Genomic DNA, 27,180 nt, shown 5'->3' with positions numbered 1-27,180 from the left:
CTATAACTTTCTCACAGAGTCAAGGGAGCGCTCTATTGAAGAAAAAACATGATTGACTCTTTTTTTTTCCGTACTACATACAAATTTATAATTTTTTGATGTATCAATTATTTCTGCAATTTTTCAGGTTCATGATGGCAAACTGACTACCGGTACATGACACGAAAGAACAAACATTTCTTGATAAATGTTGTGTAGAACTCGATTCAAAACAGATAGTTTCATAGATATGGTGGTTTTAAATGTCATTGTCAGTCCAGTTTCGAAACGTTCTGACGTTAGGTAAAAACCTCTGGCACGTTAGGGGTTTCGGCCAGGCACATTAAGAGTTAAGACAAAGTGTACGATCTTTGATTAAACTCACTTCAAATCAGGGAGGAGCGCTCTGTCACCATGCCATGTTGAAACATGCGCGTTGTGCATGTGCGCTATGCTACAGCTAGTGCGATGATTGTGCATGTGTTGTATATGATGCGCGTAGTGAAGGGTTGCGGACACCGCGCGCGAAGTCTAGTGTACTTGTTATGTGTAAAGTCGCGGAGGGTTTACGAATTCTATCACGAGGGTTTTGACTTACTATCATGAGGGTTTTGCCTTTCTATCACGAGGGTTTTGCCTTTCTATCACATACATGAAAACTCTAAGGCAAAATAGACGGGACTAGAGTAAAATATCCCGTTTGCGGCAGTTTAAGCATTGTTAAGGGTTTTTCCAACTTGTAAACAAATCAGGCAAATTATTTTTAACCATTTCATATATCATAGACAAGATTATTCATTAACGCAATTGTTTTCATGAAAGAAATTTACCATTGACCAACGCATTTTTTATGATTTACGAGGGCAAAACCCGGCACAATTTTTGCCGATAAGGGCGATATGCGACGTAGTATTTCTGCTTGCGGCACGATGTACAATCCCTATGCAATGCGCGCGTGCTCCGCAATCTTTAGCTGAACGCCTTCACATGTCTCGCGAACATTGCGTAAGCGCCAATTCCCATTGCGAAAGCACGTGAAAATAGCGTGCGCACATGCATTGGCCGCAAACAAGATCGCAATTCTGGCGGTGTTGTTGATGTCTTTCTCGTGTTTTTCTCATTTTTTTTCGATGGTAACATCCACTTTCCGAAAAAAATGGCGGCCCACATCGGCTCGCGAAAATTCTATTTTACGTGAGGATATGTTTTCAAAATCCATGAACATCGAGAAAACGACAAAAAATCCAGTTTCTTGGACCATTGTTTCTTAACTGTTATGTTAAGAAGTACCGAAAATTTCATTTTGGATGCGATATGTTGTCATTTATGTGAGAAAATTTCACTTTCGTCAGAGATCGTGCCCATTTTATCAGTTGGTTTTTGTTGATTGCTAGTGTGTTAGTATATGTGTAGTGTGCATGTAACAGTGCAATGCTGTGTTTAGCTGTATATTACCGTGTATGTCGTACAGTACCTGCCGCGAACGGCTGCAGGGCCGCTTACTGACGCAGTTACTCTACACCTTGTCACGTGATATACTTTTGACCAATGAGTGATAGGAATCTCACTTATGAGGGATGTAAAATTGCCTATCGCTTAAAGGGACTGGGGAGGAGTGTTGGAACCCAAAATGCAAAAGTGCTATTTCATGAAGTGAAACAGGCGAAAACAAGGACCAATGTCTATGAAAGGACTAAGCAATGAAAAAGAATCGATGAAAAATACGGCATTATGAAGATATCTATGATTTTTTGAAGAGCGTTACATGTAACGCTTGTCAAAATCACGGGGGGTCGGCTTAGAGGCTCTCCGTTCAAGTGTTGTTTTTGCCTCCCTCTTTTGTCCGATTTTGGCACAGCGTTAATGTATTGCCTTCTCCTCGGCGAAAAGCAAGCCCAAGATATCGCCCCTATTGCGAGGCGAAACCCGGGTGCCTGTTCACTGGCTAGCGAGCGTTATCGGTGCATTTCCCGGGATCCGCCCGGCAGCTTGTAGCTGGCACGGGTCCGCTTGGACTCTGATCTGCTGGCTGCGTATAAATACCATCCACACTAACAATGGAGCCGCAGGTGGAGAGCGAGAGATCTGTCTCCAAGAAGAGGAAGACCATGAAAACCAGTGACAGAAAAATAAAATGTAGAGTCCCAATTCCCCTCAAGACACTAGAAGATAAGGGGCTGAACGACAGAGATGTCATTTCACTTCGGCTGGATCGGTAATAAATTTGTGAAACTCGGAAGACCTCATAGTCATATTAGTTCAGTGTGAGTAGGACCTATAACAACTGTTACAGTGTTTAGTGTTGTTAGTGTAACATTAATTCTCGCTATCGCCAATGACGTAAAAAGTACCCGGATGTGGCTTTTCCTTCAAGATTTAGTGCACTTGGTAGCAAGGGCACTTCCGGCGCGGGTCATAAGTTGCACAACGCTAGCGTGCGCGTACGTGTACCTTACCTATAGCGCAGCAGTACCGCCCGAGCCAGCGAGTGGCCAGGCCTGTCATACTCGTACACTGTAGTCCCCGCCGCCGGCACGGCGGCCGGCCTTGCATTAGCATGCACCACTAGCACTCACTGCACGCAGCGCATAAGCTAACACATACCAGTACGGCGTACATCACAGATCAGTCATCTCTGCATACGATGAAAATATGCTGGAAAATATTCACCCACCTGGATATACAGTATATCGTCATGGAATTCCCATCTTTTTTTTTTATTTGTTCTCTGTCGAAATGTCGCGAACACAATCGGGAACGAACAGTGATCTCGAACTTATCCTGTCTCCGAAGCAATTTCTTTCAAGCAAGTACGTACAATGTACGTACATACATGTAGGCACTAGGCCTACTTATACCTAGTGCAAGTCGCGCGTGCACGTACTGCGCTGTGGAGTCACCCGCAAACTTCACCCACGCGGCCACGTCACGTCTCGCATGCCAGTAAGGGTCCTATTTCTGCAGATTTTTTTCATTTATTGTCGTGCGAACAACACATGGCAGCTTCGCAGCAACAACCAATAGTCGTATTAACAGCAATTACTTAAGAATGGAGAAATTTCAAATCATATTAAAGCTGTAATTCAAGTCGAGAAAACCGGAAGTACACGTAGAATACAGTCGGTTGTGTGTGTAAATAGCATTAGTCACGTATCACGCGCGTACGAACGGAAGTGACTTTGCTACCGGACTATCCCATAATGCACCGTAAATGACGCTTAAATCATCATCCGGGTACTTTTTACGTCATTGGCGATAGCGAGAATTGTTATAAAATGGGTTCAAGAATGTAGCCAATAGGAAGCGCTGAAATGAGACACACCTCCTTCCTTTACTTCAGTACAACTGCACTGCCTGTAATCCATGGTAGATTGCCGATCGTCTGTGCGCGCGGCGGCTCCTTTGATGAATTGCATGCATACGCGTACGAGCTGTCAATCCTGTAAACAACTTCTAGTTCGGGCTGCCGGCCGGCTGGCCTGTCTTCCCTTGTGCATAACATATGTGGCGTACGTACGTATACTGTACTATACGTACACTTTGTACAGTACAGTAGACCAAGCGTTATGGGACCGGACGCGTACATGGAGTCACTTTGAAGAGCAAATCCAACGATTTAGCAGGTTAATTCTCATGCCATTTTCAGAGTATGTTGTCTAGTAAGCCTATATGAGGAGTCTATATCAAGTCTTTAAGGTAAAGGGTGCATATTCTATGTAAAATAAGTAAGTTTTCATGCGGGTGTCCGGAAACCCAACCCCCCATTATACTTATACACACTGTACTGTATGTGCGGGACTTCCGCGAGTGCGACATGCGTAAAAGTTTGGGACGAACATCTTCGGACGTCTTGACCCACAAAGGTACGTGAAAAATGCTGAAAAATGATGTTAGTTTTCGAATTTTCGACCCATTTTATAAAACAAATGATGCACAGGATTATTTCGTGGCGTTAGTGTAGGCGTAGCTCACTCTCGCACTCGAGGGTATTTACAATTGTGAAACATGCACGAACGCACTCTATCCTGTGCATCATTTGTATATTATAGAGATGTCACTTAGAGGATCTTCACACATACTATTGGCCTACTAAATGTTTGGGAGTAATACTGATAGTAGGCCTTGATTAGTAATTTTGTTAGGTGTCCTATGCCACACCCTAACATTTTTCTATTAAACTAAAAGATATACTTATAGGCCTATCAGAGTTTGCCTGAGATTTTATAATACTCACATATGTGGAGAAAGGCTACATGCAGATTCACAAAAAGGTGTATTCAGAATGCGATTGAGGTATGGTAGGTATCTTAGACCTATGTATTTTGAGACCCATAATTTAATGACATGAAAGTAGAATAGGGCAACATAATCCAGAATACGGTAAAATAGGAATTCGCGTATTATCTACATGTATGCAAAACACTTTATTAGCGTGCCATTTCTTAATGTGAACAGCGATTTATGTGTAATTAATAGAGAAGCACATTTCAAAAAGGAGAAATGTTGAGCCAAATTTGGGATGTCATTCATAGGCAAAAAAATTTCCAGTTATGGTAACTATACACAGCCCAGTCGCTGTACGTACGTAGCGACAGGATTCGCACAGTGTACTTACAGCGTGTGGTCGGGCTACAGCTATAATGGCAGAGAAAAAGGGCCTCGGACTAGGAGTGGTAGACGCTGTAAGTACGGTACGCTGTGCGAATCCTGTCGCTATGTACCTACGTACAGCAACTGGGCTGTGTATAGTTACCATAAGTTAACATGGAAATTTTTTTGCCTATGAATGACATCCCAAATTTGGCTCAACATTTCTCCTTTTTGAAATGTGCTTCTCTATTACACATAAATCGCTGTTCACAGTAAGAAATGGCACGCTATTTGTGTTTTGCATGTAAATACGCGAATTCCTATTTTACCGTATTCTGGATTATGTTGCCCTATTCTACCTTCATGTCAAATTATGGGTCTCAAAATGTCGAAATAAGAAAGTTACGACACTCATCAGAACTGACGTTTGTTACAAATTGGCGATAGGCGAGAAATCCAATTTTACGAAACGACACTGAATGAATGAAAGTGTCAGCGAATCTGGTAACTCTCGGTTTTTACAAAATACTTTGTGGAGACTCAACTGTGTATATGTTGTCATCACAGCTATGATCGGACCAAAAACGTGAATTCACATGTTTGGTATAAAGGTACCAGTACCTTGTTATTGTCTCCGGTACACATGGCATTGCAAAAATGTTGATTGAAGTGTATCTATTGTGCGTACATACATAAGTGGCTAATGGCGTATATGCATTGTAGCGCAGTTCACTCAGTCTCTATAGTGTAGTGGTTAATGGTGTATGCTTTGTAGCACAGTAGGTGCTAATTGTTGAGAAAGGTCTGTCAGATATTATTGTGGGTATCTTTTGTAGAGCAACAGCCAGCATCGCATTCAAGGACCATCCTGACTAGGCAGCTCAGTGAAGCCAGTGACAGCCCCTCTGGTCAGTTGAGACCAGCCCTCCCAGCTACCCAGCTTGATGAAGCCAGTGAAATTCCCTCTCGTCAGTTTTGACCAGCTACCCAGCTCGGTGAAGCCAGTGACATCCCCTCTCATCAATTGAGACCAGCCCTCCTAGCTAACCAGCTTGATGAAGCCAGTGACATTCCCTCTCGTCAGTTTCGACCAGCTAGCCTATACCCGGCTTGGTGAAGCCAGTGATGTCCCCTCTCATCAGTCGAGACCAGCCCTCCCAGCTTGATGAAGCCAGTGACATCCCCTCTTGCCCATTGAGACCAGCCCTTCCGTTGGTACAAAAGGTTTGTACAAACTAACTTTAATTACCTGGTACTATTTTAATACACCTAGATCCAACAACTGTTTTGAACCTGCAAATGAAAGTTAATGTTGATATTTAGTACACAAAACATCAATAAATTGAATAGATAACTCTGTGTACTCAAACGATGCTGTTCTTATTCAACTTTCAACTTTCAACTTTATTTTCACCTCCATCAAAATGAACAAAGAACTTTATGTACATTGCGTATACACAAAATATTTGTGATACAGAACAAAACTTGAAAAGGTACATAAGAAAATTATGAAAGTGAAAAGTAGATGTGATTACATCTTTGTTAAATACATAAAGCGTATAATACAAGTCAACTAAGAATGAGGATGGAAGTGGAGGGTCCCACTAAGAAGCAAAGCTTGTACGATATGGGACCCTCAGAAAAATACACAAAACATCAATATAAAACACAATAAACGAACCGATGTCAACTGACATCAAAATGATTGGGAAGAGGAAAAAGAGAGAAAAGGAAAGGAAAAAGAAGAGGAAAAAAAGAGAGGAAAAAAAGGGAGAAAAGAGGGAACTACAGCATGTGCCATCATGGACGCAAGCAATCTGGATTTCATAATGTAAAATAAGTGATAAAATACAAGCTGGATTGAATGTAATGCAAAACATGTTTTATACGTAGTTATGTTGGTAAGAATGCAGGAGAAAAAAAAAACACATCGTTATATTTAGAACACAGAGAGGGACATAGTTTAATAGGAGGACTTATGTAAAAAAAAAAAAAAAAATGATGACTTGACTGAGATGATAAAGGGAAACTAACTCTGTTGGATGTTGTAAAGTTTCAATAAAAATGGTTTTAATTTATTCTTAAAGGAATTCAGAGATTGAGCAGTAGTAATGTTACTGGGAAGTGAATTCCAGTACTTTGGCCCGTCGTAAATAAATGTGTTTTGAGCCAACAAAGTTCTCAGAAATGGCAAATGGAAATCATTTGATCGCCGTGTTGGATAATTATGAATGGATTGATTTCTTTGAAACATTGTTTCAAATATATTTGGGAGATTATTTTTATTATAATTATACATAAATTCTTGCTGTAATTTAACTTATAACATTTTTTTTTTTTAAACCCAAAGCTGTGGTAGTGGTTAATAAGATTATGGTTGTCTTGATCATTACTTTTAGGGTTACAAGTTACATAGTTTGTACATTGCAGCCACATATAGGCCTACTATATGATTGTATGTGGAATTATACAGACCCCCAAATCCCTTGCATGTGGCTGGATTGAAAGACATCATAGGCCCGATATGAGGTTGTATACACAACATATAAATAAATAGGGCCTACTTTGTAGATGGGTAATTCCATGAAGTTGGGGCAGTGTCCATGTATGTAGCATCGTGATATTGACAAAATACATGTCAGCATAACTCAATATCAATTATGCTATACATTTATTGTTTGTAGGCTTTACATTTGCATTGAGGCCACACATTTTCCTGGAAATTTTGTGCCATTCAGACTCAATTTTAACGAAGTTATTAAACAATATGTAACACTGTGTCCTGGAGCATCGTGACGTGTCCACGTAGCATCGTGATATTTTAAAATTTGGTCCAAAGAGACAAATTATGGCAATGAGCTTGACCAAAATTTGATGCAATATGCATATTTACAAGGTATGAATAAGATAGCTAAATATCTCAAATTTCCTGTACACAGTTTCAATTTTAAAAGAAAATTACAAAATGTATCACGATGCTAAGCGGTGTCCTTTTTTGTGTAAAACTGTGGAAAGGAGAGTTAAGATATTTAGCTATCTGACTAATCTAGTAATTATGCATATTATATCAAATTTTGGTCAAGCTAATTGCCTTAATTTGTCTTTTAGGACCAAATGTTTACTATCACGATGCTACATGGACACGTCACGATGCTACAGGACACCATTACATATCGTTTTAATAATTTCATCAAAATTGAGTCGGAATGGCACAACATTTCCAGGAAAATGTATGGTCTCAATACAACTGCAAAGCCTATAAACAATACATGTATAGCATAATTAGTATTGAGTTATGCTAAAATGTCACACTTCGTGCCCCAACTTCACAGAATTACCCAGATGCACAATGAGAGGCTGAGGTCATCCCGACGTCATGTGCAGTGTCAACTCATCAAAAATTTGGCTAGGGTCTCTGTAGGTCTTATTTTCCTTTTTGCTATTTAAGTTCTACAGTAGACAGTCTATTTCTAACATATTTCATGGAGTTTTCTCTGTTGCATGTATGTGAGCACTACAAGATAAAGCTACCTGGTAGACTCTACACTGAAATACATGGGATAGCAAGTTCTGTGACTAAATTTACAGATTGGTGAAGAACTAACGGGACTATCCTAATTGTAAGTCCGTGTTAATGCCTTTCATTGTGTCTGATATATACAGATGAACTCCAGTCCAGATACCCCTGTGAAATGGAAAAAGGACAAGTTCATGAATGCCGTTGCCTTCTCCAATTAGTTGTGGAGGAAAATGCTACTCTGAGGAAAGGACTTGGGTCAAATTGAAGTGGATCAAAACCTGGTGAGAGTGCTGACAGATATTGATTTTATCAGAGCCTGGGCAGATGTAAGGAGATAACAGGTTACTGTAAAAGTGGATATTTTAGCGCGACTAATTTTTTGCGGTCGGCGGGGTAAGAAGAGCTTCGCATGTTTATAGTTCCGCGGAATCAAGACATCAACTACTTGAACAAATGGCGAGCAAAAATATTCGCATGCTTTTATTTTCGCGCTAGTTTCGGCTTACGCGAAATGCGTGAAAATTTCAACCAACACCGCAAGAAATTTCCACTTTTACAGTAGATGATGAAGACGTCCCTTTGGCATGCATATCAGGGAATTTTTATGTAAATATCATAAATAAAATGAGCTATTTTCATTGGACTTTCAGCATATAACATAATTGCTTTCATCAGTACTAAACTTGTCATTGCTTGAATGATAGTCTTTAAAGAGAATATTTACTATGTGTATTACTGAATAGTTAATTGAGTCTATATGAGTAGTAAAATAATTTTTCATTGTAAATGTGTAGTAGTTACTTTATTACCAACATTCAGTCATTAGATGAGAGATCAATAGAATGTGCTTGTTGGCCTCTATTGCAGTGGAACAGCTAGCATCACATCCAAGTGCCATCACAGATATCCAGGTTGTTGAAGCCAGTGACACCCCCTCTCGCCAAATAAGACTGCCTCTTCTAGGCTACGCAGCTCGGTGAGACCTGTGACATCCATCTCGCCAGTGGAAACCAGCCCTCTCTGCCACCAAGCTCAGTGAATCCAGTGACATCCCCTCTCATTAATCAGAACCAGCCCTCCCAACTACTTAGCTCCATGAAGCCAGTGACATCCCCTCTCATGTTCTTCTTTGTGGCTGGCAAATGTTTGAAAACTGAACTTGGATGACTTCAATATCATAATTATGTTGAGTGCATCCAAGTGATGGCAATGATAATAGCTCTGACACCAGTTCTTCCTGTAGGCCTACTGTCAATTTATGCCTTCATTGTGTATTATAGCAAAAGACATGTTAGTAATGAAAAAGCTGCACCTTTGTACCAGGATTGTTGGGGATTCTGATAAATGCACATTGAACATGAATAACATCAATTCCAATCATAGACTACATTCATGTGATGGCAGTGATAACTGATATGACACTACATTTATATCTCTGAACTCTCTATTTCTGTCTTTCCTGTGAGGTAACAACAAACATGTTAGTACTCAAATGTGTGAATCAGAATGAAACAGTGAATTGATTGCCTGGAAAATTTGTTCTTGCCCCATGTAGCAAGTAGGGAAAATAAATCCTGTAAACTCCTAAACTGCATGTGCGTTAAACTGTTACTGGAAACTGAAAGGGCTGCAATATCCAGGCACAAAGTGTTTTGTCCTTTTTTATTGCGATCGCTCTTCGTCCGGCGTCCGTCGTGCGTCGTGCGTCGTCCGTCGTGCGTAAACTTTTTACATTTACATCTTCTTCTCGAGAACCCCATGACCGATTTTCACCAAACTTGGCAGGTAGCATCCCTAGGGGGATAGGATTTGAATTTGTTCAAATGGGCACCATGGCCCACCTGGGGGGCCCCAGGGGGGCCCAAACACCCTAAAATTAAGGAATCTTTAAAAATCTTCTTCTCTAGAACCAGAAGTGATAGGGCTTAATTGATACTATGAGTAAGTACATTGATGACTGTAGTTTCAAGTTTGTTCATGGGGGAATCAGGGGTGCCCCCCTTGGGACCCAGGGGAGGGGGGTGGGGAGGAGTCCTAATGGGGCCTAAATTGTACATTTTCATCTTCACTTTGAGATCGCCATATCTGATTTTCACCAAACTTGGTAGGTAGCATCCCTAGGGGGATAGGATCTCAATTTGTTCAAATGGGCACCATTGCCCACCTGGGGGTCCCTAGGGGGCCAAACCTCCTAAAATTAAGGAACCTTTAAAAATCTTCTCTAGAACCAGAAATGATAGGGCTTAGATGATACTATGAGTTAGTACATTGATGACTGTAGTTTCAAGTTTTTTTCATGGGGTTGGCGGATTCATTCCCCCCCCCCCCCCCCCCCCCCACGCCCTTAGGACCCAGGAGAGGGCTGGGGAGAAGTCCAACACTTGTAATGGAGCCTGAATTGTACATGTTCATCTTCTTCTTGAAAACCTCAAGATGAATTTTGACCAAACTTAGCAGGTAGCATCCCTAGGGGGATAGAATCTCAATTCCTTCAAATGGGCACCATGTCCCTCTTGGGGGCCCCCTAGGGGGCCCACCCCCCCCCCCCCCCACATTGAGGAATATTTAAAATCTTCTGCTCTAGAACCAGAAATGATAAAGCAAAGTTAATACCATGAGTTTGAACATTGATGACTTTAGTTCCAAGTTTGTTAATTGCAGATTCAGATCCAGGACTGCCTGCCCCCTCCCCCCCCCCCCTACCCCCCCGAGTTGAGGGGGGGGGGGGGAGGGATCCATATGCAGACCTAAAGTTTCCAATGTTCTCAGGTAAGAGTGTGCAAGAATGCATGGAAGGTGAAATTGCGATAATCAGGTGAGCGCGTGACCCGCGGGTCTCTTGTTTTTCATTTGGTCTTTTTTCCCCCTGTGTTTCCCAGGTGTTTCAGAGGTGAAAAACTACAATTACTCCGTTACGATAAAATATGCATCAGTGTTTTAAAGTGAACTTAAGCAGGGCTGTCATGCACAACAGTGTACATCACTGAAGGGCCTTTCACACATTTCATTAATGCTGTAACTATTATTATTATTACTACTACTACTATTGTTGTTGTTGCTAATTTTTTATTACTATCATCATCTTCATAATGATTATTATCCTCATCATTTATGTGATCACTGATATCATGCCATGTGTTACATTCAAGTGGCACAGCAGGTCCTACACAGTAGCATTGTCCATCAGCATTTTGGAAGACACTTTTTCAGCACAAAATTTTGTGATAACTCTATCAAATCACATTATTATGAGGACAATATTTTTGTGGTAAATGGAGTTTGTGCCCTTGTAATATTCATTGCATCTATATTTTGTGGCCAAAAAAAAAAAGTATGAATTTTGATAAACAAATGTGTTGGAAGTGCTTCAAACAAGATGTTCAGTTTTCATTCACATAGATATAAAAATACATTGTAATATACATTTTGGTAGGTCCCTACATGATGTTCTACTGATATAATTGTATATCATATGCTCAAACCCTAAACCAATTGTGTTTTGACAATGCAATATGTAGAAGGTCTCCACACTGAAATAGTATAGTGTTCTTTGTACTTGAAGTCATTAACCCTGTGACATTGATTCTTGGACTTTCACTTCAATATTTTTTCCCTGCAAATGTGCAAGTTATTTGAAAGTGGTTGCATTTGTAAGGTTCTTTTAATTTACATGTTATAGTATTATTATCATAATTGTTCAATATGATAGGAGTATAATGTGTAGATGCCCAAATTGACTAATGACAGAATGCTGAGCAGTTTCTTTTTTCTTTTTTTTTCTGCAAATGATTACCTTACCTGTGTCAATTGGCAATCTTTGCTTTACAACTATTTCTATTATGACATTTTATATTTAAAAGATATAGGCCTACATGCAAGTAGCCAGCACAGATTTGTTATCTCTACATTGTATATCACATCACATTACTGTGAGAGCAGTTTCTAAATACATGTAGCACATTTGCAATTAGAACCTGTGCTCATGATGCAACACCAAATGCAAATATAAATGCAAAGATAAAAGAAAATGTAAGGTCAGTGTACCCTGGTACACACAACTTCTAATGTAGGTCCCATGTACACATGCAATTTATATGTGCACATGAAATTTGTATTTATGCATGGTAGTATAACGTAAGTGTAGGGATTTATTTTGAACCTTTTATTATAAGTGTATCCCCCCTTCTTTTATTACAGGTACCACCCCTCTACACATAAATACGTCAACCCACACATACAGTAGTACCGGTATTCACATCCACATGCATCCACACACCCCACCTACAATTGTATCACAGACACACCACATATCACATGACATTTTCCACTCTTTCACTTCTCACCCATTGTTCCCTGTAATACTGAAATCATGCCTAAATCACCCAAGCCTGCACATCATTTACATATTATTATGAATATTTAGTTTTAACCTTTGTTTCTTTATTTGCATGTTTTGTTATGTTGATTTTGTGTATGCATATTTATGTAACAACCCACATTTACATGTAAACCCATGCCAAATTATGTGAAGAATAAACTGGCTACAAGTTAGTTAGCCAGGGGACTCCTTCCAAGTAACACATGTGTGCTGCCCTAGTTTGCTTTTAGTGTGATGAGTGCTAGAGAGCTAAGTGAACCCTAGCCCTACATAAGTAATGTGTTAGATTTAAATTCACTGAAATATCACAACAAGATATTACCTGTGTATACAGGCCTAACTGTTAAGCGTCAATTTACCAATGAGAAAAAAATGTGTTCTGATGATAAAAACCCAATCAGGGTTCTAGATAAAACTGAGTGAATGTTGTTGACCTATGTGGAAATAATTGACTTGAACAGATTATTCCTTGTGTCTTGATTTTCTCCTTGTATAGGTGAACAAGACATTGCATCATCAGGGATCTCGCCAGCGTATATCACCCTTGTCGGTGCCGACAAGCGTGCGGTTTGAAGAAACAATTGCCGACAAGGGTAAAACTTGCCGACAAGGGTAACACCACGCGTGAACTTGCCGACAAGGGTAACACCACGCGTGAACTGCTTGCTTGACGAGCTAAGTTCGGACCAATTTCTCGCCTTTTTCAGTCTTTATTATCTGGCTAGAAAAGAAACTAGATGTTGAAAGGAGCAGCAGTTTACAAGCGCTAAAAGTTATCACGCACCGATCACAACAACTCGGCTCAACCAGGGAGGTGAGTCTCACCTCCCTGGCTCAACATAGCGACGTACAGCTGCACATACACGTACACACCACGTCACACACTTGCTCACTCACAATGCGCTCTGATTCGGGATCCACACACACAATAGTCATGCACCACCCAGCCGGCCACACAGCAGCCTGCTATGCTATGTGTGTACGACGGTATAGTGAGAGGGAGAGAGAGGACGGAAAGAGAGGGTCGGAGGCCGAGGGAGGCTGAGGAAGGCTGACACGTGCTCGCTTGTTGTCACGCTTGTTGTCGGGTTACGCAAAAACAAACGATGTGAAATGCATGCCCCCCTCCGCCAAAGGTTGTATTTTTTTTTTTTTTTTTTTTTTGCTGCTTTAATTTGTTTGTTCGTTTGTCTGCCTGTCTGTCTCTCTATTCGCAAAATAAGTCACAATTTGGGAACAGATTAGGATGAAAATTTCAGGAACAGTTAGTTGGTAAAATGGCGCAAGAGATCTTAAATTTTGATAGTGAGCAGGATTTATAATACCACCGGAATTCACAGCCAGGATCCTGGATTTTTAGACTTTGTTTCGCATATTTGAAAGGATTCGTATCAATTCTTTAGGAAGCTGGCCATCGGCAATGACGCAAAATTAGATGCGTTCAAAGCATTGAAAAAGAGAGAAAATGAACTCCATCTTTCGTTTAAAAAAAGAAAAAAGAACGTGCGATGGAGTACGTTTGTATAAGCAAATGCAAATTGTTATTTTGGTTTTGGTAGTTTCCGCGGGTTATTTTTATTTATTTTTAATTCAAAAAGCCATGCGTTCCATTTGAGCCTTTTCACTTTCCATGGATTTGTAAACGTCATTCGTGAATATTCCATTTTCCTTCTCCGGGCCGAAATTTATGGTAATTCTGTCATGATGGTCTTTCAAGTTCAACGTACGTAATGCTCCACGTGCTTCTGGCTTGGTGGGTTACGGGGCCTTCATGAGCAGAAAATAAATGGATAATCATTCATCAAGTTCCCAGTTGGTTTACTGGGTACATGCTATGTACACGCTGTTTACGACCACTGAAGCAAGGTGGCAGTACACGCGGCATTCCTTTATCTGACACCTGGCTTTCGTGGAAATTTCGTGGAAATTTCCGCAAGCCATGCGATATCAAGTTTCCCCACTGCTTGTGGTCGTGTTTTTTTTTTCATTCTTCATTACGAACATCAATTTGTTTAACTTGAAAAGTGTAGATAATTTGCTACGAGCACGTGTTTCTTTCTTTTTTTTTTCTTCTTTTTTTTTCATTGTGCAAAGCGTCAGTAACATTTTGTTTTGTTCATCGTCCGTGCATGGCAGGGGTTCATGGGAGGAGAACGATAGGAATGACTGGGGAGAAAATGAACTGAAAGAAGGAAGCACCTTTTGAGCAAACTGTCTTTGTTTTTCTCTACACCAGCATCAGTTAATATCACCACCAAGGTTCTTTTTTTTTCGTTACCCCGACAGATTCACGATAAAATAATGCTAGATTCTTTATTCTGAAGGTTCGTTAATCCAAAAATGATTGAGAAAAAATGTCTGTTCATTTCACAACGAAATCAGTTTTTGTTATTTCGAACGTTCTGCCAGTGAAATTTCGGAATAAAACGACGGCACAAAACTGCGTGTTTTCGTACTCTAAGGGTCTGTTACTCCGACAGAAATAGTGATGATAAAATAATAAATTGTAGATTCTTTATTCTGAAGGTTTGTTAACCGAAAATTAAAGGAAGAAAATGTCCGTAAATTTCAAAACGAAATCAGTGTGTCATTTCGAACGTTGCCTTGAAATTTCGGAATAAAACGACTGCCCAAAAACAGTTGCAGTTTTTTTACTCTGGGGGTTCGTTATACTCCGACAGATTGATGATAAAATAATGCTTGATTCTTTATTCTGAAGGTTCGTTAATCCAAAAATGATTAAGAAAAATGTCCGTTCATTTCACAACGAAATCAGTTTTGTTATTTCGAACGTTTCTGCCTGTGAAATTTCGGAATAAAACGACGGCCCAAAAACGGTTACAGTTATCTTTTACTCTGAAGGTTCGTTACTCCAAAGAATAATGATGATAAAATGCTTTAGATTCTTAGTTCTGAACGATCGTTAATCGGAAAACGATAAAGAAGAAATGTTCGTTTATTTCCAAACGAAATCAGTTATGTTATTTCGAACGTTCTGCCAGTATAATTTCGGAATAAAACAACGGCCCCAAAACGGTTACAGTTTTCGTACTCTGAGGGTTCGTTACTCCGAAAGAATAATGGTAAAATAACACTCCACATTCTTAATTCTGAATGTTCGTTGATCGGAAAATGATAAAGAAAAAAAAATGTTTGTTCATCTTCGAACGAAATCAGTTTTGTTTATTTTGAACATTCATCTATAGTACCGACCTTTGGTGTTGTTGTTGTTTCCGATTACAAACCTTCGAAGTACTCAGTAATGAATCGTTTCATTTTATGATTAAACAAACCTTCGGAATAATGACCATCATTACATGTATGATTTGTATGATGTCTCTTTGATGTCACGGCCAAACTACCGCAGTATAAAACCCAGAAAGGAAAGTGCAACGATGTCCCGAAAGTTGTCGATCGCTTCTCGCGCATCTGCATGCAGTAGGCCTACCACGTGGTCGAGCAGACAGCGAGAAAGCAAAAACACTGTACGGGCATAGCTAGTATATACACGGCACGCGTTGTTGCGATGCAGAGACGGCTAATCATTGCAACAGTGAAACAGGAAAGGCCTAAAAGAAATCGGAACCTTCACCATCGGCACCTCTTTCATTTATTATTTAGGAACTGCCGCCAACAAAAGGTATGGAGTTTCCGCATTGTTTCTGTGAGAATATGCCCCTCACAACGTTCATTACATCTCCGTGAAAATGTCGCATTTAGTGGCATTTTAGCGGCGATTTATATGTGTTGTATTGAGCATTAGCGAAGGCTTCCGGAACCCCCCTCCCGTACCCACCCCCAGAACAACGCGTATAACTGCCGACAAGCGTGAAGAAAATCGTGGCGAGAACCCTGCATCATGCATGGTTGCATTGTACATATGATAAATAAGAAAATGTATAAGATAGCCTCAGAAATTGTTGGATTGGTTATTAGACTATTACAGGTGTCACATTACTCAGTCTAGAAGACTGAAAATGATCTGATTCCCAACATTTTTGTGTGTATCTGTGAAATAATTCCAATTAACCCTATTTATACAGAAAATAGGTAAGGCCTATAAAAGCCATACCAATGACCAACTTTCTAACCTAGTATGTGCATGTGTCAATTGTGAAGAAAATCATCCACAATAAATGTTACAACTATTAAAGTCACATGAAATTACAAATACATGACAAGTTGTACCGGTAATAAAAATGAACTATTGGTTAGTTCCAATGCAAGTTTAGATATAACATTGTACCGGATACTTCGAATTCTCTGGCCTACTCGGTACCACGGGTACTTGTGTTTCAAATCTTTGAAGAAAAAAAAAATGGGTTTGCCATGAAGATTGCATTGAATTGCATGTACATGTAATAACACAACCCGTTTGTGTTTCATGTAATAATTACATGAATTGTAAATTATTGTAAATTGAGATTTCGTTGATTTTTTTTTCTACGTAGCCCGACCAGACGCCGTGCGAAGCACGGCAGTTACTGCGTACATGGTACCGACCTAGCGCTGGGCCGGCTGTGTCCGTCCTTACCCGGAAAAGTTTCTATGTACGTACACGCACAGCCCAGTCGCTGTACATATAGCCCACCCGGCGTCTGGTCGGGCTACGTATTACTTTACCGCATTCACCTATCCCGCTTTCGGTACTTCTCAACGAAGAATCTTGTAATAAATGGAGTTTGATGGCTTTTAGGATACGTAGCCTACCGAGTCTTCTGACGATAGAACTAGCTCTCATAATATCTTGGAAGAAGGACATGTGAATCTGAAAAGGAGGAGTCCTTTGATTTTAGGTTAGCGCTCTCATCAAATGAAAACACGCAAGATCGTACAGCAGCTCGAGCTTAGAAGCACTAGCACTGGACACTGTGTATGATGCATGATGCGAGTTATGGCAAGTGAAGTGCGGCCAGCGCTCGCCGCGCCCATAGCACAGCCAGCCGTAACTGCGACAGCCGCCACACTGCACACTGCGTGTGGCGGCTGCGCCGTGCTCCCATTTCAGATCTTCATGTTGAACAAACGGGTGCCTTTGCGGCGCTATATTTCCTTAATTTTTCAACAGAAACTACTAGGAATACTTACATGGGTCGATGAAACCTAAATGACTATCATCGGCGACTGTTTGAGGCATTTCATTGCTTGTGATGCACAAAATGATGTCTTATAAGCAGCTCACCGATGTTCACAGAATTCACAATCACTTGCACAAGCACACAGAATAGGGGAGCTATTCGTTATTCTCACATTAGCGAAACTGCGGGGAAGCCGCCAGGACCGCGCCTGGCGGCGCGGTCTCCGGGGCTAAGCCAGCCGTAGAGCTAGCCACAATTGCTCTACGTATAACTACTAGTAGTTCCGCAGCTCACTCGGCATGTTGGCTTGATTTCGCTGTAAGTTGGCTTGATGTTCGCAGTCAACAAGCAGTATTCCGCAATTCAAATACGTATCGCCATCGTATCGAAGGGTCTTTTTCCAGAAAAGTATGTTTTGTTTTTCGCTTTTTAAAACATTTGAGAAGATCCAGATTTCCAAGATATTTTCACACATGTTAAGTTACATATCTACCTTTCATTTTATACCCAAAGCACCTTCTCTTTCGCATGTTTTGCACGACCGAACACTCATCCCCAGTCCCTTTAATATCAAACTGATAATGTCCCATCCACCACACAGCACTAGCAGCTCGCTCGCTGTTTGATTTTTCATTCATGAATCATAATTTGCTGGAAAATTGAGAAGCTTGACATTGCATGGAATAAAATATACCTTCCGTGAGATTCTAGGCTATCGGATCTTGGGCGTCACACAGTATGCAGCACTCGCAATTCGACAGACATGACGCTGGCTGGTGCATATGGTGCGCGCACCCATAAATTGAAACTGAAACAATTCCTACTCACACGAATTTACACATGTGGGACTAGTCAAGTCTTTCATTTCTCGTAGCTAGCTGTTGTTGCAGGGTCTTACCTTTCCACTTGTAAACACAAATACAAGAGCAGCTCCAGCAGCGGTTAGTCCCCAAGTGAATAGGGTGCCGAGCAAAGATTGGGTGACCGGTTCGTATTCTTGTAACATCGTTGCAGATCTCTAAACGCCTTGAAAGTGATGAGGCTTTAGATCTGAGCCATGTAATAATGATCAAAGAGAGTGAAGCTAGCGTACTAGTAATTGCGCCGGTACGTACGTGTGGTGGTACCTGGTGGCGGCGTGGCAGAAGCTGCTTGAAGGATGTCGCGTGAGTCGATGAGATTTCTGCATACAGATTACAGTACGTAGGCCTCTGCCAAACTCGAGCGAGAGTTTGGAGTGAGACGCTGTGAGGGAGAGGGGGAGACCATGCCCGAGGAAGTGAAGCGACGCGACGGTGATGGTGGTAGTCTAGCTTCTGGACTCTTTTTACTCGTAGCAGTGATCGTGTACACGTCAAGCCGTATGAGGGCGTGACACCCGAGGATTGCGATACGCCGAGAACTGCGATACCCGAGAAAAAAGAGTCCAGTAAAATACTTTCGCCGGATCGAGCAGGGTCAAGAGTTCACGCTAGAGTGGTCATGAATATTCATGACTCGCAGTCAATCAGACAGTTTTACTACTTGTTAATGAGAATACCAGCTGATCGCACTCCCACTGGTAGTGTGTGGTAGTGCTGCCCACCTCCACTATACCAAGGAGGTACTTAGTACCTCCTTGACTATACCAGGGAGGTGCTATAACACCTCCCTGACTATACATTACAGCAATGTCCACCAAATACAGGGTTTTGTTGTGAAGTTGAGCCCACTTCGACCGCCTGCTCATACTGCATTATGTAGGCCTATGCTTTCTTTATGCATGATGAGAGACAAGCTGCCAATTCCATGATTTCATGAAGTCATCATTAAAAAGTTGTCCCATAAAATCAAGGAAATTCCAAATACTCTCATAATTATGAAGCTATATTATGTATACAAGAGAAGTAAAGTCTGTGTGTCTTATGAGAGAGAAGTTTTTTCATGAAACGTAGCCTCCATCCAAATAGGGGAGCTGTATATCTCCACAATTTTATAATACGATGAAAAAAAAATGTTTCATTGGACATTATAGGCTTATTGAAGATTACAGACTTTATTTTAGATTGATTCCTCCGAGAATAACAGAGTGACCTCCGTAAAAGGGTCAATCCCACTATATCCGCTAAACTAATGTGATCTTCATATACATGACTTTTGATCAATATTCAATTCAATTCATGCTTTATTTCATTTTTCGAAAAGAACATAAACATTTCACTTTCTTTGGTAACAGAGAATAAGGTTGCATAGTCAAAACAAAGTAAATTGAGAAAAATATAATCGAGGAACTTTGGGATCCCCCCCCAAAAAAAAAAGATGGTAATGATAATAAATAATAGTAATAACATCATTATCATTACAAAATATCCAATGTAGGAACCAGACTCAAATAGTCGATCGTGCCAAAATATATTTCTGTCTCTACAATCAGGCTTAAAGGACAAGTTCACCTTCATAGACATGTGGGTTGAGGGAATGCAGCAATATTAGTAGAACACATCAGTGAGAGTTTGAGCAAAATCGGACAATCCGTTAAAAAGTTATGAATTTTTGAAGTTTTTGCTCAGTTACGGCTGGATGAAAAGACTACTATAGCTTGTGATGTCACATGAGTACAACGATGTAAAGAAAGAATAAAGAAAATTCAACATATTTCTACTTTCTCGCATAACAAAAGAACACTCGACTTCTCTCTTTCAGAGGCAGGGGGAATAATATTACCCTTAACATACGTCAGTAGCAAGTCGAAGAACTGGGCACTTTATTCAAAAAGTAAAGTTTTGTGAAATTCTCTTTTTATTTTCCTTATATAGTTGTACGCATGTGACATCATACACTGTAGAAGTCTTCTCTTCCAGCAGTGGCTGCGCAGATACTTAAAATATTCGTAACTTTTGAACGGATTGTCCAATTTTCCTCAAACTTTCACTGGTGTGTTCTACTAATATTGCTGCATTATCTTAATCCTTATGTATTTATGAAGGTGGACTTGTCCTTTAAGCCTGATTGTAGATAGGAATAAAAAAAAATTGTCATGGTCAACAAAGGCACGTGAAATTCATTGGATTGCGCCTGCGGGTATATAGGATAACGAAGAGGTTCGTGTTTTTGTTATTTTTTTTATATACTCAGTAGATCGAGTCAAATACAGACGGATTTCACTGACGAATTCCATAAGGTATTTCAAGATTCAACGAAACATACGTGATACCCTGCTATGAGATTTCTCCTCAAGGATTATGACAGCCTTATAGCTCAACTACAAGCAACTCCTCCCATGTCTTACTATAGAACACATTAAAGTAACTTTATTATCTCATTTCCATGGAAAAAGTGCAGGTGGGAAACGTATACGTTACGAAAACTCACTCCCTGACCAACATAACTCGCAGGATTCATCCAATTATAAACTTATACAAACGCTCTGAGGGAATTTATTCATAGTAAGAACTTTCATAGTCAAACTATTTCATCTAAACGTAAAAGCAACATTGTTCCATGCGTCCTTTTACCAAAACACTTGTGGCTTGTCTTTAAAACAGATTATGCTGAAAGTGCTATATTCGTGAGGAATATGGTGCTGGTTAAAATGGTGCGTTCTTCCAAACTGATAGGCTCTTTAATCAGAAAGCTATGCCTGTTATTCCGAAGGTTCATTTATTCGCAATAAACTATTGCTCACTATTTTTTTTTTCTGATAATGAAATAATTTTCATTAGCCGAAACTTAAAAGATTTAAGGGTTTGTATAATATAGTTATGTACTTGTAAATAGCACACTTAACCATCACAACAATACCCGCTGTTATGTTCACATGGCATGTGCTGATACGTGGCGATAAGAATATGCCAATTCTTTTAATTTTATTAATTGAATGGATTTTGAAGTAGGCCTACCGGTAACAGGAGTGTTACACACATCTATTTTCCCTGAAAATGTGTTAGTGCTAACCTATATAGCAGTAAAGCAAAACAGAGCAAAAGGAAACAAACTTGTAATGCTACACATTAAGCCGCGTTGATCGAAGGATGATAATACAGCATGACATTGTAATGATGAGAAGCAGAATGCTTCTCATCATTACAGCGACTCAAATTGTCTTATGACTTTGAAAGCGAACACTTCTTTTTAATGGGTGCTCATCAATGTGAATGCAGGAGGCCTACAGGTCATTCTCATTTATACACACACACCCCCCCCCCCCAAAAAAAAAAAAAAAAATGGGGGCAAAATTGAATAAGATACGACTAGCAAATTACCTCCCGCAAAACCATACTGTTGAAAAGACATGCATTTTACTTCTCTTTTTTGAATGGGAGTGGACTTTCTCTTGTCTGTATGGTTGAAGATCACCTGTTGGAAAGCAATACCCGGAAGTAAATGGTTTAGCAAATATTTACACATCACAGATGATTTTTTTTTTAAATTTATTTATTGTCTTCTTTATAAAAGCAGGGTAGTCCCATTCAAGCCGCAAGGCCTGCTTTCCAAGGGAGCCCTGCTGGAACAAATCACATTTATGATACAATAAAATATATACATAATGATAATATACAAACACACACAATAATACATTTCATAAAAGTGGAGAGCCTCTGTAGATAGATAGAGCGAGAGAGAGGGGGGGGGGGAGGGGGGAGAGAAAGAGAGGGTGAGAAAGAAAGGTGACAGGAAGAATACATGTGTACAACTTTCAAAGAAACGAGAAATTAACTACTGCTGGTAATCACCTGGATGTTGCGGACATTGCGTTTTTTTCGTTGGGCGCGCAGTCTCTCGAATATCGCAATCAGAAAGTTTGCGCCCTCTCTTGGCACCAAGGAAAAGGGGACGGAGCCCAGACTATGATGGTGGTGGACGTGGTGGTGGTGGTGGTGGTGGGGGTGGGGGTGGGGTGGAAGGGGCCTATTATTGTCTGACCGATTACCGTATGTCGTGCGAAAGTTCATCTACATAATTATATTAAGAGAACATGCAAGATCGAAAATTTAGGGAACATGCATGATGAGGTCCCTCCGACCAATGTGTGTGTTTGTGTGTGTGTTTGGGGGGGGGGGGGGAATACAGTTTCGTTAATCATAACGATTAGTTGTGTAATTAAGATTTTCGCGGACTTTTTTTTTTTAATACGTAGGCCTATTTCTACAAGGAAAATGTACAGGCTTAAATGTGACACATGCGGAAATAATTATGTTCTTTTGTCCTGTAGGGAAATTGAAACAAAAATGACAAATTCGATGCTGGCAAAAATGTTTGGTACCGGTACGCTTAATGTAGGTACAGTGTAGTAGTAATAGCTTGTAAATATTTATCGGGCAAATAATTATTTCGTTCTACGACCCAGTCTTTGTTTAAGTTTTTATGTGTATAATCTGGGGTGATGTTCGTTATTCCGCCAGTAAGGTTTGTTAATCCGAAAATGAAATATTTCGACAATTCCCTTAATTCCCTACTGAAAGTAAATAAAATTTTTAACATTGGGGCATCCAGTGGCGTTATATAAGTAGATTAGTCCGAAAATTAAATACAATGTAAAATCCGTTATTCTGGGGGGGGGGGGGGTGTTTCATCAACGTTTGTCAGCGCTGACAACGTTACTGTCAGCGCTGACAATTTCAGCAAAATCCTTGGTTTTGATTGGCTGAGATGCTCTGGTCACTGACTGTTACTATGGTGATTCAAGTTGTCAGCGCTGACAAACGTTGATGAAACACCCCCCAGATGTTCCCAAATATCGTTCATATATTATACGATTTATCTGAATTTAGATGATGCAACTCTTGCCAATTATTGAGGGTTGTGAGACATCTTAGTTCGTGATTTCGAGGCTTCATTAGTCCGAAAAAGAAATAAGCTTCATAGTTCCAAAGATTCGTTAGTACATGGTGTATATTGACACCTCCTTTTCTGCTTTGGATTAACGAACCTTAATATTTCACTTTTGGGCTAACGAACCCATTTCATTTTCGGACTTCATACAGACAGTTGTGTACTCAACGAGCATAATCCTTGTCGGATCAGCAACCCCTTTTCATCTTCGGACTATCAAACCTTCGAACTATAGAGGGCCTATAACGGACCATATTTCATTTTCGGATTAATGAACTTTCGAAATAATAAACCATATTAGTATTTCATTTTCGGATAGTGAACATTCGGAATGCCATTTCGGGGAAGCAAATTTCCTTTAAAGATTCAAATGTGGAATGCTTGATGTTTACATTCCCTTTGCACACCCCTTGAGGGCCTACACACAGAGACACAAAACCAAAATGTGTGAAGTTATCAAAAACAACGCACAAAAACACACTATACGTCCACTATAGTTACTGGTGAACTGCACGGAATGCAAAGGGATTTGTAGGCCTCATTGTCATTCTTAAATTGATGAAAAAAGAACTATTGATCATTTTTTCTCTGTATGCACCCCCCTTACCTAGGATGAACCCTGCATAGAAATTTTAAGAGACTACAGTATCATAAGAGACCTGGGGTGTTTCACAAAGCTGTTCTTAAAGTTACGGACTTGAGAACGACTAGTGATCAGTTCTTGTGCTGAATTATTGAGATTCTGATAAGTATAGCACATAAGAACTGATCACCAGTCGTTCTTAAGTCCTTCGTAACTTTCAGAACAGCTTTGTGAGACACCTCCCAGTCAACGATTCAGAATTACCATTGCGAGCTAATCCCCCCCCCCCCCCCCCAGCTTCTCCTCAGATTATTTCAGTTTCGGACTAATGAACCTTTTTCATTTTCGGACCAATATCTAATTTTAGGAATTTTGTATAACGAATTGCCTCTCTAAAAATAAAATCGAGTGAAAATATTCACTCTTAAAAGAGTGAATACAAAAAAGAGTGAAAATAGAGTGAAATTGGAACGAATTTTGAGTGAAAATGTTCATTTTCACTCATTTTGGAGTGACCTCAGGGATCACTCGAAGATTTTGGAGTGATCCCTGAGGTCACTCTAAAACGAGTGAAAATGAACATTTTCACTCAAAATTCACTCCAATTTCACTCTAAATTCACTCTTTTTTGTATTCACTCTTTTAAGAGTGAGTATTTTCACTCGATTTTTTTTAGAGAGAACCTTATCTCCTTGTCGGATTATTAATAAACCTAATTCATCTTCGGACTATCTAACCTTCGGACTAACAACCTTTGATTTCATTTTCGGATTAACGAACCTTCAAAACAATGATCCTATCTCATTGTCGGATTAATGAACCCTCCGAATAACTTACCGTATTTCATTACAATGTATTGGGCTATAAAACGAACCTTCGGAGAAATAACGCGAATTAATGTTCGGATTAATGAACCCTGTTTTATTTCGAATAACGATCATAATAAATGGTGTAGAAGAAATGTATGTGTTTCGGAATATATAGCGAACCTTCGGAACAAGGAACATCATCCCTATTGATAAGTGTATAGAGCGCACGCATGAGGGATGTCAACCACATAGTCTGTGATGTCAATAAATTAGCAGAACCCGGAACCCGGAAGCGCCTATAGAAATGCAAGTGAGGCACCAGCTTTGAAGATGAGGTCAGGTTGGGAAAATCATTCTTATTGAAAGGAAAATTAATACACATACGTGTATTTGTCCATATGAAGCGAAACCTTATCATAGTATAGATATTATTACCTACATGTTCAATGTGTTTTGATAAAAAATGACTTGAATTGCTCTAAGAACGTGTAAAAATACGTTTATGCGCATTCACGTGAAGCCAATTGCCAAAGACATCGATAATACTTTTCAATCTTTCGCTGCACCCAAGATTCCATCGTTGCAGTGTATACTCAAAACCTTTTCCTCCGCCTAAATAAGTTACTTGTTGCCCTAACTCAGAAAAAATGTCTTTTATTCATGACCACTATACAGGCGCGCTATGACATTTTGAATTCCACCAAAGTAGGATCACATTCAGTCTTGTTTCCTTTTCGTACAATTTCACAAGTACGAGCTTGAATTGACACTCCAGTTCAAACCACCAGTTTATTCTCTCTAATCACCATGCACTGACATGATTCTACAGGGCATCGAATCTTTGGTCACTCCTGCATGCAGACACTCCGTGACAGTCCGAACCAGCAGAGAGAAGATCTGGATGAGACGACTTCACACAATCCAACCAACCCCAACTGGCATGGCCTTAAAGGGAACCCAAACCCAAAGAGCAATGTGGATTGAGTGAAAGCAGCAACAGTAGTAGAACACATCAGTGAAAGTTTGAGGAAAATCGGACAATCGATGCAAAAGTTATGAATTTTAAAAGTTTTGGTGCTGGAACCGCTGGATGAGGAGACTACTAGAGGTTATGACGTATGAGTGGACAACAATATAAAGAAAATATAAAGAAAATTCCACAAAAATTCACTTTTCTAGCATAATGAAAGCACACTTGACTAACCACTTTCAGAAAGCAGGGGGGATAATTGCTACCCTTAACACATGTCAGTATCAAGTTGAGGGAATGTGTAATTTTCATGAAAAATGAGTTTTTGTGGAGTTCCCTTTATATTTTCTTTATATTATTGTTGTTTGTTGTTGTTGTTGTTGTTTTTTGTGTTTAGTGGCGTTTTCCATTTTCTTTAGAATATTTACGCCAAACACTACTCTATAAATTTCTTTTCCTTTTATCATTTTTTTCCAAAAAAAAATATTGTAATAAGTATCCTTGGTCAGCTGTTGGTACGTCTATTTGCCTGCTTTTATCTTCTGGCCAATCCGACTCATTGTCTCGAGCAGACTTCTCAGCCGTTATTAACGGCCTAGGCCCCTCCGATATGCAGGCAGTAGAGTCTGATCCTTAGCCATGTTAGCAGCACAGGAACCTCAATTGGTCCGATTCAAAGCCAAACAAAACAGACAGGCAATATCAATAAGATGCAAATATATAGAGTAATCGCATATACATTTTTGAGTAAAGTAAGCAATCTCTGGGCCGTGGTGCGCATGAATTGCCTCTTCAGAATACCTCGAGGCAGAGTTTGTGCAAACTATGTACACTCATAACATGCATGGAAGTTTATCTAAAAACTTTGTGATCTTTTAATATATAACACAAGAGCTCTTTGGTATACTGGGTTAGTTAAAATTAGTAAGCTTTGAATGCTGCTCTCATGAATTTTTGTTTCAGCTAACATCATAGCTCTGGGTATAATATATCTGGGGCAGAACATAAGAAAATGATCAACTGTTTCTGGGACGTTACAATATTCACACATACCCGACACATGTTGGTTTATTTGAAACAAATTGTCATTTAAACCTAAATTCCCCATCCTGAGGCGCTGTACAATTGTCTCAGCTCTTCTGTCATTCAAAGTGCATAAATAGGTCTGAGAAACCTTTCGTCGAACATATTTCAGGGGGGAGTTTGTCTCCTCCCATTTATAGCCATTTTGTCATATAACACCTTTTCAGTTTTTTATCAAATTCATATTTATTCAACTTGTTATTCACTTGTATGGAAACATTTTGTAAACCTTTTTTGCTGCTTTATCTGCCACTTCATTTCCTGTTATTCCACAGTGTCCAGGAATCCATTCCAAACTTACTAATATTCCCTTAGAATATAGATTAGTGCAGAAACTTAATATTTCTGTAACAAAACTTTCTTCTCTTTGAGATCGAAT

At 39.8% G+C, this 27,180-nt stretch overlaps 1 protein-coding gene and 1 long non-coding RNA gene across 3 annotated transcripts in view; one reads left to right on the top strand and one right to left on the bottom strand.

Annotated features, from left to right (window-relative positions):
• Nucleotides 1-18,786, bottom strand: part of LOC139742779 (zinc transporter ZIP11-like) — a 40,084-nt gene extending 21,298 nt beyond the window's left edge. Inside the window, exon 1 of one of the 2 annotated variants that reach the window (XM_071653298.1) lies at nt 18,444-18,786. In XM_071653298.1, coding sequence (XP_071509399.1) covers nt 18,444-18,551 — 108 coding nt within the window. In that variant the 5' untranslated portion in view covers nt 18,552-18,786. The remainder of the gene's footprint in view (nt 1-18,443) is intronic. The other variant, XM_071653297.1, reaches the window with a different exon arrangement.
• LOC139742795 (uncharacterized) lies at nt 2,099-8,256 on the top strand. Its single transcript, XR_011711723.1, has 3 exons — nt 2,099-2,194; nt 5,406-5,793; nt 8,233-8,256. It is a non-coding gene; the product is annotated as an uncharacterized lncRNA (long non-coding RNA).
• Nucleotides 18,787-27,180: the final 8,394 nt, after the last annotated feature.

The sequence above is a fragment of the Diadema antillarum genome, unplaced genomic scaffold (assembly GCF_040938485.1).
Source record: "Diadema antillarum isolate AM-2024a unplaced genomic scaffold, OU_Dant_1.0 seq00001020_RagTag, whole genome shotgun sequence".
Lineage (NCBI taxonomy): Eukaryota > Metazoa > Echinodermata > Echinoidea > Diadematoida > Diadematidae > Diadema > Diadema antillarum.
This window is presented reverse-complemented; position numbering and strand designations above follow the sequence as displayed.